The 18,937-nt window shown below is 53.1% G+C and overlaps 1 protein-coding gene across 3 annotated transcripts in view; it reads right to left on the reverse strand.

Annotated features, from left to right (window-relative positions):
• Positions 1-18,937, reverse strand: part of Nhsl3 (NHS like 3) — a 28,936-nt gene that overhangs the window by 6,932 nt on the left and 3,067 nt on the right. The window contains 1 exon segment of one of the 3 annotated variants that reach the window (NM_001415958.1): positions 12,062-12,279. In NM_001415958.1, coding sequence (NP_001402887.1) covers positions 12,062-12,152 — 91 coding nt within the window. In that variant the 5' untranslated portion in view covers positions 12,153-12,279. 3 annotated transcript variants of the gene reach the window in all.

Consider the following 18,937-nt stretch of genomic DNA (forward strand, 5'->3'; position numbering starts at 1 on the left):
CTCAAGACTCCACACAGACACCCCGAATACACACAGAGCCCACAGCAAATACATTCCTTGCCTCGAGACCTGAAGCTTCACTTTAAAGGAAAACAAACCACCTTCTTCAAATAGCCCTTTGGCCCAAGTCCAAGAAGATGCCATGGAAAAACCACAGAGCTGTCAGTCACAATCAGATTCCCAGAAAACCCTAAGGGAGGAATAGGCCAGGGACACCTACTTACTCATATGGTTGCCCTCTAGAAGGATACGCAGGGGAGGGGAGAAGAGGGATCAGGCCCCTCAACTCCCACAGGGAACTTAGGCTCTCTTGGGGGAACAGGCCAGGTATGGCCTCTCCTGGAAGCCCTGGCCTGGCCCCAGGTACAGAAGAGCCAGGGCTCCATTACAGAGGATCCTGTTACAGGCTCTGCCCACAGAGGGGCTAGTCATCTAATCCTGAGGATGGGGGCTGTGTCAGCACTTTGCAGTCCCAGCCCCTCTTCAAATGAATCCCACAACATAAGCAAAAGCGCTGGGAAGGTCATGTGACCTTGGCAGTACCCTGAAGAGGAGCAGTAACAAAACCCCCACCCCAAGCCCCAGGAACTGGGTCTCCAATGCAGACACCTGCCATCTTTCCTCGGTATGCTTCAGTGCCAGAGGACCAGCCTCCAGAAGCCACAGGAATCCCACCGAGGCAGAGCTAAGAGGTGCCCCAGGAGGTCTTGGGTGTTTCCCCTCCATCCCATGATTTTACAAGTGGAGAAACAGGCTCAAGTGGAAAATGTTTTCCTACAGTCACAGCAAATGGCTCAGACAGCCAGGACTAAACTCTGCATTCCCAGAAGGGACCCCTGCCCTCCAAGAACGCAAGAAACTATAGCTCCTACAGTCACCATCTAAGTCTAAAAGTCAGGCTCCCAGGAAAAAGAGTGCACCTGGTCTCTGCCTTCAAAACTGCCCTCTCCAAATGTGGTTCCCAGGGTCTGCTTTCCTTGCTGCTCTGAGAGATTCTCCCACTGAAGAGATGACTCCAGAGAGGGCCGGCTGTCCTCTCTCTGAACTGAACTATACCCAGTAATCAGTGGGTATCCCAGCAGGAAGGCAGTCTGACCCTAGGACAGCAGACTCCAAGGTCAGAGACACCCAGGTCCATCCTCCCAGATCACAGGCGCAGCACTCAGACAAAGGCAGCCACAAAGCCGCCGGACAAAAGCGTGGCTGCAGACTCAGACCGCAGACAGCCGAGTAAACAGCACCCCCCACCTCATCACTCTTCCTAGCCTTGATCCCCACCAACCTACGGGTCCGGCAAAGGGAGCCGTCACCCTTGGCTACCCCCACAGCCACACCCACTCACCTTTCTTAAAGACCTCCAGAAGCGCTGGGAGGTGTCGACCCAGGAACACTACCATGTCTGCAGCAGATGGTCTCCACCTTACCCTCCCCAGAGCACTAGACAACACCTTCTATACAGCGCAGCCCCAGAGGGACTCGGGATGCAGGGATGCTAAGCAAGCTCCCAACCAGCAGCCTGGCAGAGTTCGGGCAGGAGGGGGAGGGGCTGCTCCAAGTTCTCCTCCCACCTTTGCCACAGATCCCCGCCCATCTGCTAACTCCACCCCCACCCCACCCCCAGGCAGGATACAAGGAAACTGAGGCCCAGAGACCGGGTGCTTTGCTGCTACTGAATGCGACTGGAGAGACCAAAGAGACGACACAATGCTAGCTGTGGGTCACTGACTTTGCTCCCAAGTTCTTGTCCAAACATTTGGGTGCCGGAGCCGACGGAAGGGTCCCAGCTGCCAGATGGTAGGTGGAAGAGCCACCAGACCAGACTTGGCATGATGCCCGTGCCCAAGACCCAGCCATCGTGGCTAATTAGGGTAATTGCCCGAGGAAAGAGTTCAGTTCACAGAACAACCAGGCAGGAACCCAGGGCTGCCTGTGAGGATGACAGGGACAGAGCTGGCCTCAGAATACAACACATAACTGAGGCCAGCGAGATACCTGGAGAATCAGAGTGGCTGATGGTAGTAACAGTCACCCCACTCACAGACTTCAACCCCACACTTTCTACAGAACTTTCTTCCCACTTGGGCGATGTGACCTCAGAAAGGCTGAGAAACAGCAGAGGCAAGGGGATTCAACACAGACCTATTCTTTCAGCCTAAAGTTCTTCCCAGAAGCCATCCTGAATATGTGCTCACCATGCACAGGAGTAAAGAATTAGCCCAGAAACAACTCAAAGGTGGAATTCAGAAGGGGGGAGGGGGAGGAGACAAGAAGGGGGGAAGGGGGAGGGGGAGTCAAGGTTCAGACACACCTTCAAATCCATCACACAAGCCATGACCTCTGACCTCGCATAAAAGCAAGGCCAACACCTGGCACACACCTGTAATCTCAGTACTGGGAAATTCAAGGCTACACGGTGACTGCCGGGCTAGTCTGGGCTACCCAGCAAGGACCTCTCTCACAAGGAGGGAGAAGTAGGAGGATGGAAAGATGGCTCCGTGAGGAGTTGGCTTCCAGAACTCACACTGGATAGCTCATAACCAACTTCTGACTCCCTCCAGGACCAAAAACCCTCTTCTAGCCTCCTCAGGCACCGACACGTGAGGGGCAGACACATAGGCATATGCACATACAAAAATAAAATGAAGAAACATGCCAGGTGTGGTGACGCATACCTGGTTCCTCAGCATACGACAGGCATATGGTAACAAGTTCTAAACTAACTGGTCTACAAAAGAAAACCGTCTAGAAAAAAAAAAAGCAAAAAACTGAAAACCACCACAACAAAAGAAGCTGGGGAGGTGGCTAAGCTGGGTGAGCATTTAAGAGCACTGGCTGTTCTTGCAGAGGACATGGATTCCATTCCCAGCACCCACACAGTGACTCACAACCCTCTGTAACTCCAGTCCCAAGGTGGAAGTTCCCGAGTCACGAGGCTCTAGCCAGGCAGAGTGCTTCAGGTGAAGTGTGAGTTTCTCTACCGTGGAGCCAGCACAGCTGGAAAAGAGTGAGGAGGGGTGGGAGTTGGGGGGCTGGCAGGCACCAGGCCAGATGACCCCCGGACCTGACTTTGGGAAGTCATTGACGGTTTCAGCTGGGTAGGACTTACAATGAATGATACCCTCCAAGAAGTCCACCATAGCTCAGAATAAAGGGTCTGTGAATTGTGTCGTGCTGGAACCCACACTCCTGTGATGGGAAGCTGCACCCCTCCATGGCTGCACCCCTCCCTGAAGAGCCAAGAATTCGGTGACTCTAAAGTTGCAAGACCCCCTTTGCACCTCCTCCACTTAGCTCTGGTCTCTCAAGAGACTGCTCAAGCACTAGCTAGAACCTCACTCTAGAAAACAAACATTTAGCCAGCCAGGCGAACTCTATGGGTTTGAGGCCAACCTGGTCTACAGCGTGAGCTGGGGACAGCCAGGACTGCACAGAGAAACCCTGTCTTGAAAAACCAAACAAACATCTATGGGGCAGGATACACAGCACTGAAGTAGCAGGGTCTCCACAGCGCTCTGGAGAGGCAGGCACTTCTGATTGTTTTCTTTTTAAACAAATAAAGTAGGCCTGGCTGACCTGATCTATATTAGCTGAGGCTGGCATCAAACTTGTGGCAATCCCTCTGCATCAGACTCTCAATTGCTAGGATTAACAGGTATGTGCCAGCACGCGTAGTAGAAACAGACACTTTCTCCCGCTTTTCCTTCTTTTGGTTTTGTTTGGTTTTTTCAAGGCAGGGTTTCTCTGTGTAGCCCTAGCTATCCTGGAACTCCCTCTGTAGACCAGGCTGGCCTCAAACTCACAGATTCACCTGACTCTGCCTCTTGAATGCTGGGATTAACGATGTACGCCACCAGCCTACTGTTTTCTTTTTTTAAATACAGGGTCTTTGTAGCCCAGACTGACCTCAAACATGCTAGCTGGCCAAGGATGACTTCGAATTTATTTTGTAGTTATTACATTACTTTGCGTGTGTGTATAGGTGGGTGGGTGCACACACCACAGCACGAATGTAGAATTGGTTCTCTCCTTTCACCGTGTGGACCCCAGGGACCCTACACAGGTAGTTCTGTGACTGCAGCACTCTGCCCACTAAACGACCTGACCGTGAACTTCTGTCACCTCCCAAACCCTGGGATTACAGACCAGTACCTTAACCCCCAATTTCTGTGCTGCTGGAGAGCAGACCCAGAGATCCCTGCATGCTAGGTAAGCACTAGGTGACCTACCTGCCCAGGGTAGTGAGCTCCACCCACTGCCCAGAGTATGCACTTTCACCCCATTTTACAGTCTGGAAGCCACTCACTCTGCGTAAGTGACAGAAGCCTTTTCACTGAGAACAGTCTGAACCGATCAGTCACGTTCTACTGACTGTGTCAGCTTCAAACTTGACCTCTCCCTGCTCGGGAGTGGGGGATGGAGGGGGGACTCAATAAACTGGAGGCCTTGAAGCACAGGCTACCCCGGTCTCTAGGCAGGACCCATCAGCCTCTCCTATCTAGACACCCGTGTGGTGACTTCCGCATAGCAAGTATTGGTGAAAGGCAAAAAGCTGCTCCTTCCCTGCGGATGTCACACAGTCGTGGGAGGGAGGAACTCTCCTAGTAACTCAAGGACCCAGGAGGCTTGGGAGCTAGGAGACTTCCCAAGCTTTCGGCTGCTTCCTGACCCTTTCAGGGTGCAGAGCAGTCACCTTCCTTCAGCCTCCCCGAAGGCTGGGCTTGTGCTAAGTTGGGGGTAGGGTGAATTTCGCCCAGAGGTCCTAAACTCACCACTGGCATTCAAGGTCACGGCTGCAAAATCCCCAACTCTGTGTTTGGGAGGTGACACAAGCTCAAGGTCAGGTCAAGACTCTCACCTGATAACATCTGGTTGCCCCCAATACCTCTCCTCCTACCCAGAACCTGCTGAGCTACCCCAGGAATAGATCTCCGGACCAGTGGCTTCATTAGGGAGGGGCCCTGCAGCCCGAGTATCTGATAGGGAGGGACACCTCGGAAGCAGAGGACCACCAGAGAAAGGAGAGGGGCTTTCCAAGGCCACACTTAGAGTCCCCAGTTCGGGGCATATCTCACAGTCCAGAGGTGCTGCCTGGGCAGAGACCTTGAGGTAAAGGCCCCGCCCCACCCCCACCTGCCTGAGGGAGGGGTTTCTGCATCCAAGAGCTCCTGCTCCTGCCTGAGGGAGGAGGCCTCTGGATCTAAGAAGACTTCCTGCTCCTTGACATGGCCCACCAAGCATGGTACACTAGGAAACAGCCAGCCAAGCTCTTGAACACAGACAGGGCCCATGGCCAGGGGAAGAGGCATGTGTCCTGAGAACGTTCCTCTGTGGCCATCTCCTCCGACCGACAGACACATCCAGGCCTACACCAACCAAGCACACACGAGCCACCCCAGCCTACAGCCACCTCACCTACTGGCAGGACTGCAGGCCCACACAGGGCCTGCCAAGTGGCTGCCTGTTCAGGAAGGCAGGTGTGTGTGTCTACTACCCAGGGGCTTTCCTGAGCCTAGGGATAGGGACAAGAGCCTGTCTCCCTCCAGAGCCATGCTCACGTGTGCGCATGCGTGCGTACTCTCTTGGCAACATCCTCTATGGGGTGAGGCCTCAACCTGCCCCATTCCAGAGCAAGGGGCGGGGGTGCGCGGCGCACCCACAAGTGAACAGGCCTGACTCAGGGGAGAAGAATGAGGGGGGGAGGGCACAGCTGGCCAGGTGGCCTTGCTCGGGAGCTGGCACCCTCCGGCCAACCCTCTGCTCCCGTCTCTTCTGCCCTTGGCCAGCCGGGATTCAGGGTGTTTAGAGGCTCTTCGTCTCAGCCCCAGAGAGCTCCCTGAGACAGAGAGTCTCGAGGCAGAACGGAAGTGTCAGAAGCGGACAACAGAGGGACGGAGCATAACTAACTCAGAAGGATGTGCATGGACGTCCGCACTTTCTCCTCCACCGCCCAAGGGCAAGGGGAAGGCTGCTTTTTTTACAATGGGGCAGGAGGAGACTCAGGGGAAAGAGACTTCACTTGCTGAAGGTCACCCAACCAGGAAGTACCAGGTCCCCATTTAAATCTGGACCTCACGTAAAATGCCACAGCTCTCCCAACTCTGTTAATGAGTAAAGGGTAGCTAGAACCTCAGCCCCTCCCTGACCAAAAGAAGGTGCACCCCACCTCTGAAGATGAGAAATCTACTTCCCTTCTCCCAGTGTCCAGCCCCACCTCAGCAGGAGCAGAGTTGACAGGCCAGGCAGGTTCTAATGTAAATATTGGGGGGGGGTGACTGGGGTGAAGGGGAGGATCCCATCCCCTAGGGGGACAGGCAGTAATGCAGGGAGGAATTAGTACAATAACACAGCAAATGTCCTAAGGAGTTTCCAGGTCAGCATTTGCCCCAACAATGGCATAGTAACCCCAGGGAACACTGAATTTTTCAAGTCCTTTCCTTTGTGATTAGCCCCACTTTATGGATGCCAGAGAAGCAGCCAGCATGAATCAGTAGGGGAAAGGGATAAGAACCAGAAGAATTGAATTCCAGGCTTTGGACAAATAAACCAGGTCTGTCGAAGCCTCTGTCTGCTCTTCGGTAAAGCAAGAGTAATGTCCACCTCCCCTCAGCGTGCCTGAGGGCACTCAAGAAAGTCACTTAGCTAGCTGGTGTAGTGACCACATCTATAATCTCAACACTTGAGAGAGAGGCAGGAGGACTTCTACACGTTTGACCCTGTCTCAAAGAGAGGACTGGAGAGATGGCTCCGTGCCTAAGGACACTGACTGCTCTTCCAGAGGGGTTCAAGTCCCAGCACCCACATGGAGATTCACAACCATCTGTAACTCCAGTCCCCAGAGGATCTTCTGGGGGCACAATATACATAATGGTGAACAGACCTACAAGCAGTGTCCATATCTACATATAGTCAACCACTCCTAAACATAAAATAAGTAAATTAATGATTGGAGAGAGAGAGAGAGAGAGAGAGAGAGAGAGAGAGAGAGAGAGAGAGAAAGGAGAGAGCGCTATGCTGAGGATATGGCTCACTGCTCAGAGCATCTGGCCTAGCACGCAGAAAAGGCTCTGGGTCTGACACACAACACTGTCAAGAAAGAAAGAAAGAAAGAAAGAGAGAGAGAGAGAGGGAGGGAGGGAGGGAGGGAAGGAGGGAGGGAGGGAGGAAGGAAGGAAGGAAGGAAGGAAGGAAGGAAGGAAGGAAGGAAAAACGAAAATAGCTCAATGGTTAAGAGCACCAACTGCTCTTCCACAGGTTCAATTCCCAGCAACCACATGGTGGCTCACAACCATCTGTAATGGGAGCTGATGCCCTTCTGGTGTGTCTGAAGAGAGTGGTAGTGCACTCATACAGTAAGTAAATAAATAAATCCAAAAAAAAAAAAAAGAGAGAGAGAGAGAGAGAGAGAGAAAAACAAATAGTTGATTGGCTGGGTTGGAGATTTGCTCAGTTGGTAGAATGCTTGCAGAAAGCCCTGGGTTTGATCCCCAGCACCCCATAAAAGCAGGCACAGTGGTCTCTGTCTGTAATTCCTGAAGGACTTGAGGCCAGTCTATACTGTGTAAGACCCTGTCCAAAAAGAGAAAGAGAAAAGGAAAAGCTACATAATGAATGCAGCATAAGCACACAGAACTGGATCAAAGCTGGCCCTGCCCTGTCACAATGCAGCCTTCCACTCACAACACAGCAGCAACGAGTACTGCTGACGACCAGCTGAGGAGATCCCCACTCCCTAAGGCACACAGCTCAAGGGTCAGTGACTTTCTCGAGGTCACGTGGCCAGTAAAGATAGAGGAAAGTCACGCTCTGAGCCAGCTCTGACCGGCTGCAAAACCATGTTCTTCCTTTGCATGCAACCGGCTGCTCGTTGCCCCTGTCCACTTCCTGCCCCTGCCCACTTCCGGAGCTCTCCTCCAATCTCAAGTGGAGTTAATGGCCATTAAGATAAAGCCTGATAAAGCACACTTAACATCAGCTCTGTATCCCTCTTCAGTGACCTCGCCCTATCTGGCCCAGGAACAAGCCGAGTCCAACCCTGGCTGCGCTCCCGCAGGCCCTCAACTACCATTTAATCACCATCTCGAGGCCTCAGTTTCCCTAAGTGTAGTGTGGGAAAGATAATCTCTAAGAAGCCTGCATCATGTGTCTCTCACACACACACACACACACACACACACAAAAACACACACACACGCGCGCGCGCGCGCGCGCGCGCGCGCGCTCACACACACACCCGTTTAGGATCCTTCATGGGATAGAAAGGTAGTTAGGAGTATAGTTCACTCTTCCAGAGGATCCAGGTTCATTCCCCGGCACCCACATGACAGCTTCAGAGAATTCAACATGCTCACATATACATACATGCAGGAAAACACCAGTACAGAGAAAATAAAAAAGAAAGTATAAAAAAGAAAAAAGAAGACTCAGATTATCACGGACACCTCAGATCTATGACAGCTGGATAAGGCCCTTATCTAGAAAGTCCACACACAATCAGATATCACACAGTTGGTCACAAGTCTCCCCCAAAAGAAGAGGGGGCAAAGAGGGAGTGGGGGCCCTCAGACCTCCTTCTAGTCTTGGAACTTGGAAGACCTCAGGCCTCCAGCTTTAGATTCAAGGAGAGGACACGAGGAAGGGATCCCGGGCAGTCTGACCCCTCAGCCCCTTCCCTCGGTTTCTCCACCTACAAGAGGGGAACGGAACTCCAACAGGCCTGGTGCCTGACAGGACAGTGTGAGGGAATGGAAGAGAAGGTAGATGGCTCTCTGGAACTCTTAGTTTGCCGTGTTCATTCCCCAGGACCATGCACCCGACCGGCCTGGGAGGACATGCTGGGCTGGACGCTGAAACAGCAGGATGCGATGTCTTGAGCCCAGGGGACGCTCTGCCTTCCTCACTCAGACATTTGAGGAACACAGGACACCATCTTCCCTTTGTCAGTGCTTCCCTTTCTGTCTATTCATGCTCTAAGCCCTGGGGCCTCAATAATTCCTGCCCCTCTCCCATGCTGCTTCCTACTCTTGTGCTCACCATAGGGCCCAGGCTTCAGGGTTATCTCAGACCTGTGGACCACAGTTAGGACATGAAGCCCATCCACCCATGAGCTGGTTAGGGGAACCGGCTTGGGCACATGGCACAATTTAGCCATCTTCTCTGTAGCACTGGGCGAGTGACCTCTCTTTGCTAAGCTCTCCCTACCCATGTGCAAAACAGAGACAACGGCTTAGTTCTAGTTACCGGCTACAAGAGAAGAGAGTTAATGAAGGGGGTGTGCACTGGGCCTGATTCTCACTACACTAACCACTGAGACAAGCCCACACCCAAGCAGGCCTCCCTAGCCACTGCTCCCGACATCCCAATAATCCCAGGCCTTTGTCAATTCTGCTGCTTCCTCCCTCCACTCCCCACCCTGCCGAAGCCCTCACCCCATCACCTCTCCCCTGGATTACTGCAATAGGCTCTGAGCTTCCACTCTCGCCAACCCCACCCCCACCCCCACCCTAACCTGCCCTACCTGCACCTGCCTAGGCCCTGGAGCCATCTTCCTAACCCACCAGTTTTGTGGGCTCTGCCCTCTTCTCAAACACCTTCACTGGCTCCCAGTGACCTGGATACTTCAGTCTCTCTGGCTGTCTTATACTTCCTCAGCCCCACAGACTAAGAAAGTGAGCAGGCTTTCCAACCCCAGGCCTACAACTCCAGAATAAAGGGACTGAGACTTGGAGGGATCTGGTGGCCCATGCCTTTAATCCCAACACTTGGGAGGCAGAAGCAGGTGGATCTCTGTGAGTTCAAGGCCAGCCTGATCTACCGAGTGAGTTCCACAGACAGTCAAAACTATAGTGGGACCCTGTCTCAAATAAATGAGTAAACAAACTACTTCTCCCTAACCTCCATGCCCAGTCCCAATTCTATGCCACCCCACATTTCACAGTTGCAAAAAAGCTGTGCCCTCTAGCCTGCCAACACTCCAGGGCTGCTCCTGCAGCTCGTCCAAAGACCGACCCCAGGACAACAGGTTTGATGTACAGCCTGGGACAGTTCCCAGCCCTGGCCTTGTGTTGCCTTGACAATGTCCGGGGCCTCTTAGCAACACCTTAGAGCCTGAGTGGCCCTGCAGCTATAGCACTGGTCAGAAGAGTCCCTGAGAGCCTCAGAGTGAAGCCCAATGTCAGAGCCAGGCCTGGGGGCTCCCAGTGCTTGGGAGTTAGGTGAGAGGCTGCAGCCTCAGCGAAGTGAGACCTCTGGCTCAAACTCTCTCTCCTCTCCTCAGCCCTCAGACTGACTGTCGTGCCCAGCTGTAAACGCCGCCTTCTTACCCTCGCCTTCAGTGGTAAGTTTGCACCCACACTTGGTTCTCAGGAAACAAACCCATGAAATGAACCATCAGGGAGCAAATGGAGAACCCTTCTCTGGCCTAGCCCTGCTGACTTTGAGATCGAAGGAGATAGAACCATAGTCGGAACTTCACAGCTGACAGGCGGGGAGACTACAGGAATTTCTCATCCACCCACCCACCTTCTGAGGAATCATCGTCAAGAGTCCACCTGAGCAGGATTAACCCCTCCTACTGTCTGATCACCATCACGACAACCCAAAACCATCCAATGCAAACGACCTTGAACAAGGCCCTTCTCTCTAGACCCCAATCTCTTCATCCTCCAAATGGCGAGTCAAAACTCTAAGGGTCCCAGGTCAACTGCACTGAGGCTTCCTCCTTTCAGACAGGCCCAATGTAGGAGCCATGGAGGCCCAGGAAACAAAACAAAACAAAATCCCGACCAAGGTCACCAGTGCCTCTGGCAGTGCCACTCTGAGAACAGACCCCCTCTTCTCCCTACCCAGGCTTCCCATCACCCCTATGTGGGGAGCTGATAGAAGAATGAGATCATCAGGATCCACGCTGTTCTCTCTAAATGTGGGCCATCCTGAGAACAGAGGGAGATTTTCCCACAAGGGCCCCCCATCATCCCACTTCCTCCTTGATACTCTCCTTCCCCCAGACCTGCAGGTACCATACTTATTAGACCTGCCTCGGTTGAAGCCCCACCCCCACCCCGTCTTGGAGGGGTGCAGTTTTAAATCCACCTTGCCCCTCCCCGGTCTGCATTTAGAGGGTGAGAAAACCAGGCACTCCCTCCAGAACCCCTTGGGACTCTTCTGGGATATCCAGAACTGTCGCACTGACAAGGGAAGACCAGGAATGCCATCTCAGCCTGGGGATTGGAGGCCTTCCTCATTCCCTAGCCCCCACCCTTGGAGACTGGAATGTGACCCGCGGAGGGATCCCGCAGCACGCCGGGAAGGACTGCAACAGCGTTCCAGCCCGATGGCTGCATTGAATGGGGGAAAATGGGGCGGCGACCTCGGAAACTGCGGGGGTCTAGGGGGACCGAGAGAAGGTGCAGTGGCGTGGTGGGGGTGGGTTCGGGGAACCAGTTGGACTCCCGCTCGCGCACGGAGGAGGTCCCTAGCCTTCAACCCTGGTTTCCTGCTTCTTCCTCCTACCTTTGTTGTCCCTCTCTCCTGCAAACTTTCAGACTGTTGGGGGTAAAGGTTTGGAGTACAAGTGTGTGTGTTGTGTATGCATGTCCATGTGTATTGTACACAGCGCCTTAGAATCTACCTATGACCCTGTGTGTACAGCTGAGTGCCTAAGACACTGGACAACTGTACCTACATGACTCATATGTGTGCCTGTGTGTCAACCTAAGCGTGGGTGTAGCTCATGTGGCCATGTAAACCGTATGCACAGGTATATGTACCTGTGCCTCAGGATCTGTGTCGGGGTGCCAGTGTGTGGGTGTGACTGTGTATGCGGTTTTGGTCTCTGCACCGACATACATGAGAACGGGTGTTGTGTGCAAGATGTGAAAATGTACGCGTGCCCGCCCGCGGATATGAGTGGGTATGTGTGTGTCCGTGCGCATGTGAGGGGTGGGATCTGAGCGGATTCCCGGCCCCCCGATTCTCACGCCCACCAGGCCCCGGGAGGGGACAGCGCAGCACCGCCGGCGACTGCAGGGACCCTCCTCCCCGCCTGCCCCGCCCCCACCCCTACCTGCGGGCCGCTTCGCCGATCGCCCGAAGCGCCAGAAGCTGCGGGTCCGGGGACCGCTGGGGGCCTTCCTCTTGTGGTGTGAGTTGCCCATGGTGAGCACGGGAGCCGGCACAAGCACCCAAGCGCGGCCCAGCCAGCCCGGCCGCCGGGCCCGCAGCCCCGGGAGGGAGGCAGCGAGACGCGCGGGCGGCCACCGCGGGCGCCCCCAGCCCCAGTCCGGCCACGCCCCCTAGCACTGCGGCCAATGGTCATGCCGGGGGTGGGGCCAAAGGAGGGGCGGGGCCTGGCGCGCGGCCTGCCCGCTCCACCCCTCCAAGGGACCAGAGAGACCTGCTGAGCCGCCCCGCCCTGAGCGCTCTGGGAAGGGCTCGGATGGTCCAGGTTGGGTAGGCGGGTGGGGGGAATCTCCCAGCCCAGCTGCCTGCATCTCAAGGACTGCAGTGGAATTGGGAGACTAGGGGCGGGCCTCCAAACAGGCAGGACCCTGCTGCTGCCCGGCCAACCGGCCACCACCCCGTGAGTGTCACGTGTTTGTGTATTTTTCTTGACTGTTAACCTGCACATGTATGGAACTAACTGTATCTCTGTACTTGGGGAGCTGAAAATAATAGTAGCATCTTTTTACTAAGTTCCTAATGTGTACGACACACTGCGCTCCCTGCTTTTATGCGGTGTTTCAACTTCATCCACAAAATAATTCCACAAGGTAGGTACTTCTGTCATATCCATTTTTACCAATGGGGAAACTAGAGTAACTGACCCATATTCAAGGAGCATTAATTTACAGAGCTAGGCGTCACATCTAGGCTCACCTGTACCCACATTTTTCCTTGCCTTTCTCTATCTGTCTCCGCATGACCTTGAAGGATGAGTGCCTGGACGTCCATGTGGAACTGTGGGCATTAATACACCTATGCATTTGTATAGGTGGACGTGATGTGTATGCTCCATCCTGAACATCTGGATGGCCTCTGACTAGTATAATCCTGTGTGATGAACATGTGCCCGTATTCAGTCTGTTTTCCACATCCCAATATGTACTTTCCAGTAATTGCTTAGCATTGTGACTGTCAGTCACAATGTCACTCAGGATCAGTGATTTGTTCTTATTTAAGTTTGTAACCATGTGTGTGTGTGTGTGTGTGTGTGTGTGTGTACATATATATGCATGTTTATCAAGAAGACTATGCTTTTGTGTTTGAGTCTGACTACAATTGTTTGCTGTTTGTGTGCGAGTGTACATACGTGCTAACATCCGAAGCCACCCATGTATCACACTGTAGAGCAGTGTGCCCTTCATGCAAGTCTCTCGTTAAGCCCTAGCACTTCTCAAAGTCTTCTGAGCTGCCCAAGGGCCCTCACCTCTTTGTCCATGAGCACAGCACGGCCCTACAAACCCACTGCCTTGCAGCTTCGACAGCAATTCTCCATCAGCATCACTTTGCCTGGCCTCTCAGACTGGGCTAGGAGTCCAGAACCCTTGGTTCTGGTTTCTAGTATTGTGGCAGCTACCAGCTGAGCAAGTTTCTCTATGACACCATCCTGCTAGAGTGCCCAGTAATTCCAGGACACTCAACCCTCCCTGAAGCCGTTCTCTTACTAAGAACCTGAGGCTAACAATGGTGCTGTCCCTGAAGAGCTGATGTGACATGCTCTGTGTACCAAGCAGTATGCACCAATCTGCAAAGGGAATAGAATCCTGAATCAGAGCTAGGTGAGCTGGCTGGCTGGCAGGCAAAGGCACTAGCTGACACACTTTACCAACTGAGACCTAGTCCCACTAGGTGACCTCTGACCTCCCCACACACACTGTTGACTCCTGTCTTCGCCTGGAAGATCTCTTTCCTCTCCAACGCTTTGCTTGACCCTCTGCTCCTCCATGGACCCTTCTCTCTGCCTCAGCTCTCTACACTTTCACAGGCCTTAATGCTGCCCTGTGAGTTGCTGGTCGCACCTCAGGACTGCCCAGTGCCCTATCCTAGCACTCGTCTTAAGACGTCAAATTATTTGGGTATCTGCCTGACGAACCACAAAAATATCCACAAGGGTAGGAACTGTGTGTATCACCCTGGACGACCGAGGCTCAGACGTGCCCTGTGTGCTGCTGAGTCAGGTGGAGCTGGAGAAGGTGAGACCTGTGTGGAAGCAATAACAACTCTTGTGTCTGTCTGGTAGTGGGAGTGGTGGCACTGGTCCGGGTGGTGGTGATGGCACTGGTCCGAGTGATGGTAATGGCACATGCATGTAGGTGCTTTCTGTTTTGAAGACTGCACCTACTACAGCATCCTGGAGAAGAGATTTGGTCCCTGGATGCCAAATACAGGAGAAGTGGGGTGATCTGGGAGTAAGAGGGACTAGTATGGTGGGCCAAGCCGCCAGGAACCGCATGGTTATCAACCTTGGGTACCTCGGGACACCGTCCCTGCTTACGGAATGGTGGTGACGTTTCCACTTAGCTAGAGACTTGCAGGAGAGACCATCCTAACCAGGCAGAAGGCTTGGCCCGAGTTATCTATCTCCTTCCACTCCCAGGAACCTAGTAGGTATCACAGACTTTACCACAAGATTCAGGTTCAGTGCCGGTGCAGGCAGAGCTGTTCCAGTGGCAGTCATGCAGCCAGCTGTGAACAGAGCAATGAGCCCTTTGCTGGGCAGCCCTGAGAACAGTGCGGCAGGAGGAGTGGGCTCTAATAGGAGGCAAGGTGGAAGATTTCATTCCTCCAGCCCAAGGCAGCTGCCTTCACCTCCTTCCTTCCCGAATTCAGCCAAGCAGCTGGCGGTGGCCTTGGGGACTGTGGACCCACTCTCCCCCCACCCCGCCATGCTCCTTGTGGGCCAAGCCACTATACAATGCTTCCTCTCATTCCAGTCCTTCAGCATGTGACAGGCCAGGAGCAGCTGAGAGGGCCTTGAGTATTCGGGGAGAGGGGATTTCCAGGGGTGTGGAAGGGTGTCCTGCTCTGCTCCCTGATGACAAGAGCACTGTCGTGGGGGGTGGAGGAGCCTGGGGGGTCTTGGCGGATGTGTATGAGCTAGTCACAGCTCAGGCTACCCCAGTTGTGGCTAGTGCTGCTTCAGGGATTCAGGAGATAGCCAGCCACAGACGGCAGGCTCTTCCAGGCCTGAGAGAGGTTCCAGCAGAAGGCAGGATCCATGCATGAGGCAAGAGACCTGGAACAAGGCCTAAAGGTGTCTTGAGAGAGGGAAGGGGAGGTTCCCTTAGCTCCTCCTGGCTTCCTTCCTGCTCTTCCCACCCCGATAGAGGCACCTCTCTGGGAAGGGCTTTTCTGTTTGAAGTCTGAACAAAGGAGTAGGGGAAGCTAAAGTCAGCCTGGCCCAGCGAGGGTGGGCTCCAGTCCCACAGAAGGATCTAGCCAGCTCAGGTCAGCTTCCCCAAGGAGCAGGACCCTGAGCAAATCACCCCTTCTCCGGGTCTGTCTGTAAGTACCGTGGATGTGTTCCCTATGGTATCCGTTTTGACTATCTAGGATTAAAGCTGTCCATGCTGGATCAACTGTGACCCAAAGTCATGTGGTGCCAGGCCCTGCGCTGGGCAGCATCAAGGGAAGAACCATTTAACCCAGCCCCTGGCCTCAGGATAGTAGAGTGATACAGACTGACCCCACATAATCCCAGACAGACAGACCCAAACCCAGCTAATGCCCACCTGCCCAGTGCCACAAGTTCCCTGACTCCAGTTTCCTCGCACCCCTCAATTCTTTTGCACATGGCCCCCCAAGGAAGCTGTCCTCGACCTCCCCCAAGCATCTCTGTTGCGCCTTTTCTTCCTTTTGATTTAGCTTTTTCAAACAATGTCTTAGGTAGGCCGGGCTGGCCCCCAACTTGCCGTGTAGTGAAGATGACTTTAAACTGATCCCCCTGCCTCTACCAACCAAGGGCCAGGATTGCAGTCCTGTGCCACCAGGCCTCACTCTGGCCTGGATTCCCGATTTCCCAGCTTGCGCGCTCCGATTCTGAGGTTGGAGACTGAGACTTCTCTCTTCGCCCCCACTCAGTGCCTGGCATGCAGCAGGTACTTAGCATTTCAGATATTCGTTAAGTCTTCCTTTTCTGTCTAAACCCAAGGCAGGCAGTACCCAGGATGGACAGAAGGACCACTTGCCTCCTCTGTGAAAAACCACTCTACTGTAGCGGAGAGAACGCGGCGTCCGTTACATGGCCCGGGCCCCAAGCTAAATATCTGGGTCGAGCCGCCTACCCAAAGGAAAGAGGGTCACAAAAACAAATTCTCCCAAGCTTAAATCTCTTAGGCAGAGTGTTTTAAAGTCTAGGCGTCCCAAAGATAAGGACGGTGGGGCCTTACGGGATGAATAGGAGCTCACTGGGTAGAAAAGTACAGGCAAGCACATCCTAAACAGAGGAAATGCGCATCAAACGACAGCTTGTGAACAGTCGTGAAACGCTACTGAAAAGCCAGCAGACCCAGCGTCAAGCAAAATGCGCCCCAAGCCTGTGTTTTAGAATGATTTAGACTAATTGGTTGCCGAGCATGAGGGTGTGTACCTTTAATTCCAGCACTTGAAAGCCCAACCTGGTTGGGGATTTAGCTCAGTGGTAGAGCGCTTGCCTAGCAAGCGAAAGGCCCTGGGTTCGGTTCCCAGCTCCGGGGAAAAAAAGGCCAACCTGTTCTACATGGCAAGTTCCAGGCCAAATAGGGGGCCAGGGAGGACCCATTGAGATTGTCTCAAAAAGGGGAGGAGGGCTGGAAAGATGACTGGGTGGTACTTGTTGCTCTCGCCGAGGTTCATTTCCTAGCACGCACATGGTGGCTCACAAACATCTGTCACCCCAGTCCCAGGGGATCTGACACCCTGACACCCTCTTCTGACCTCCATGGGCACCAGGCACACCCACATCATACATATGCTGGCAAAATAGTCATACACATAAAGTAAATTGAAAAAGTATTTTTTTTTTTTTTGGTTCTTTTTTTTCGGAGCTGGGGACCGAACCCAGGGCCTTGCGCTTCTTAGGTAAGCGCTCTACCACTGAGCTAAATCCCCAGCGAAAAAGTATTTTTTTTTTAAATTTTGGTTTGTTTTCTGTTTTTCCAGACAGGGTTTCTCTATGTAGCTCTGACTGTCCAGGAACTCACTCTAGACAGGAGGCTGGTCTCAAACTCAGAGATCCATCTGCCTCTGTCTCCCAAGTAGAGGAATTAAAGGCACCACCACTGCCCATCTAAAAAAAAATTAAGGATGTAAGATAGACCCCTCCAGGGGAGTGAAGGGTCTACTTTAAAAATAAACAAACAGGGCTGGTGAGATGGCTCAATGGTTAAGAGCACTGACTGCTCTCCCAGAGGTCCTGAGTTCAGTTCCCAGCAACCAGATGGTGCCTCAAAACCATCTGTAATGGGGTCCGATGCCCTCTTCTGCTGTGTCTGAAGAGAGTGACAGTGTATTCACATATGTAAAATAAATAAGTCTTTAAAAAAAATAAATAAAAAGCAAACAAAACCCACCCTAGACTCTACAAACCCACACCAAGGACAGCCCTCTGGAAGTGGGAAGGAGTTCTTTTTTTTTTTTTTTTTTTTTTCAGAAGTCCCACGGGAAGGAGTTCTTAAATTCTCAGTGTCAAAGCCTATCACAAGGACCGCACGGCTCTCCCACAAAGCTGGCCCTTTTGAAAGCTCTTTCGCAGACTCTCCAGGTGGAAATTCATCTGCAGAAACATTTACTTTAGAAAGTGTGACCTCTGAAGATGGTCGCTACTGACAACCCTTCCACAGACAACGCATCCCGGGCTGGCCTAACCTCCCTAGGTAGTTGAAATGACCTTGAACTCCTAACACCTCAGGCCGCTACCCCCCAAGTTCTAGGCTTATATGTATGTGCTACCACACCCAGTTCTTTCTGTGCCAGGGACAAGGGACAGAGATCAGAGCCAGGGCTTCATGCATGCTGGGTAAATACATCCCTAGCCTCACGCTTCCTGTCTTAGCCTCAGTAACCCCCATCACTCTGAGCAATGGTTGACTGCGGACCAAGGCCAACCGACCTTGAGCATCTGTTTTTCATCCTGAGGACTTTTCCCTGTCCCTCCAAACACAGGGGAAAGCCTAGTCTATCTGACTCAGGTCAACTGTCCTGTGAATTCTCTTCTTCCACAAACTGCCCACTACCTCCAGGAAGTCTTCCCTGGTTGGTCACTGGACCGGTCCTGGCACTGGTCCCAGAAACACTTCGTTCCTACACACTCATCCAGGCGATCTTTCCGGAAACTAGGGACACCTGTTTGCTTTTGCTTTTGCAACTTCCTCTTATGTCTGCCTCCTCCTGGGAGACAAGGTGAGACTCCGCCTTCTTTGACTCCACATCAGAATCAGCATGCGTGTGTCTGAGGTATGACTAAAACATGGATTAAAATGAACTGAACTAACCAGTGGAAGGGGAAGCCCTGGGTCCTGCCAAGACTGAACCCCCAGTGAATGTAATTGTTGGGGGGAGGGTGGCAATGGGGGGAGGACGGGGAGGGGTTAGGGGGATGTTGGTCCGGAAACCAACCGGGAAGGGGAATAACAATCGAAATGTAAATAAGAAATACTCAAGTTAATAAAGATGAAAAAAAGAAAAGAAAAAATGAACTGAACTAATTCCCAGGCCCTGGGCACCACACATCGGAAGCCTGCCACCACCGGGCCGAGCTCCTGAGTTCATGAAGGGTTTGCATGTCTGATATCTGATTGGATTCTTGAACACCCTGGTTTGACAGATAAGGAAGGGCAGGCATGGAAGGGTGAATGGGCAGCCTGTGTCCTGTAGCTTGAGAGGGACAGAGGAATTGTCCCCATGAGCCATACTCCTGCCAGACTGGAGCCCACTCTTGGCAGACTTGACTAAGCTTATATGC

The sequence above is a fragment of the Rattus norvegicus genome, chromosome 5, assembly GCF_021556685.1.
Source record: "Rattus norvegicus strain SHRSP/BbbUtx chromosome 5, alternate assembly SHRSP_T2T, whole genome shotgun sequence".
Taxonomy (NCBI): Eukaryota; Metazoa; Chordata; class Mammalia; order Rodentia; family Muridae; genus Rattus; species Rattus norvegicus.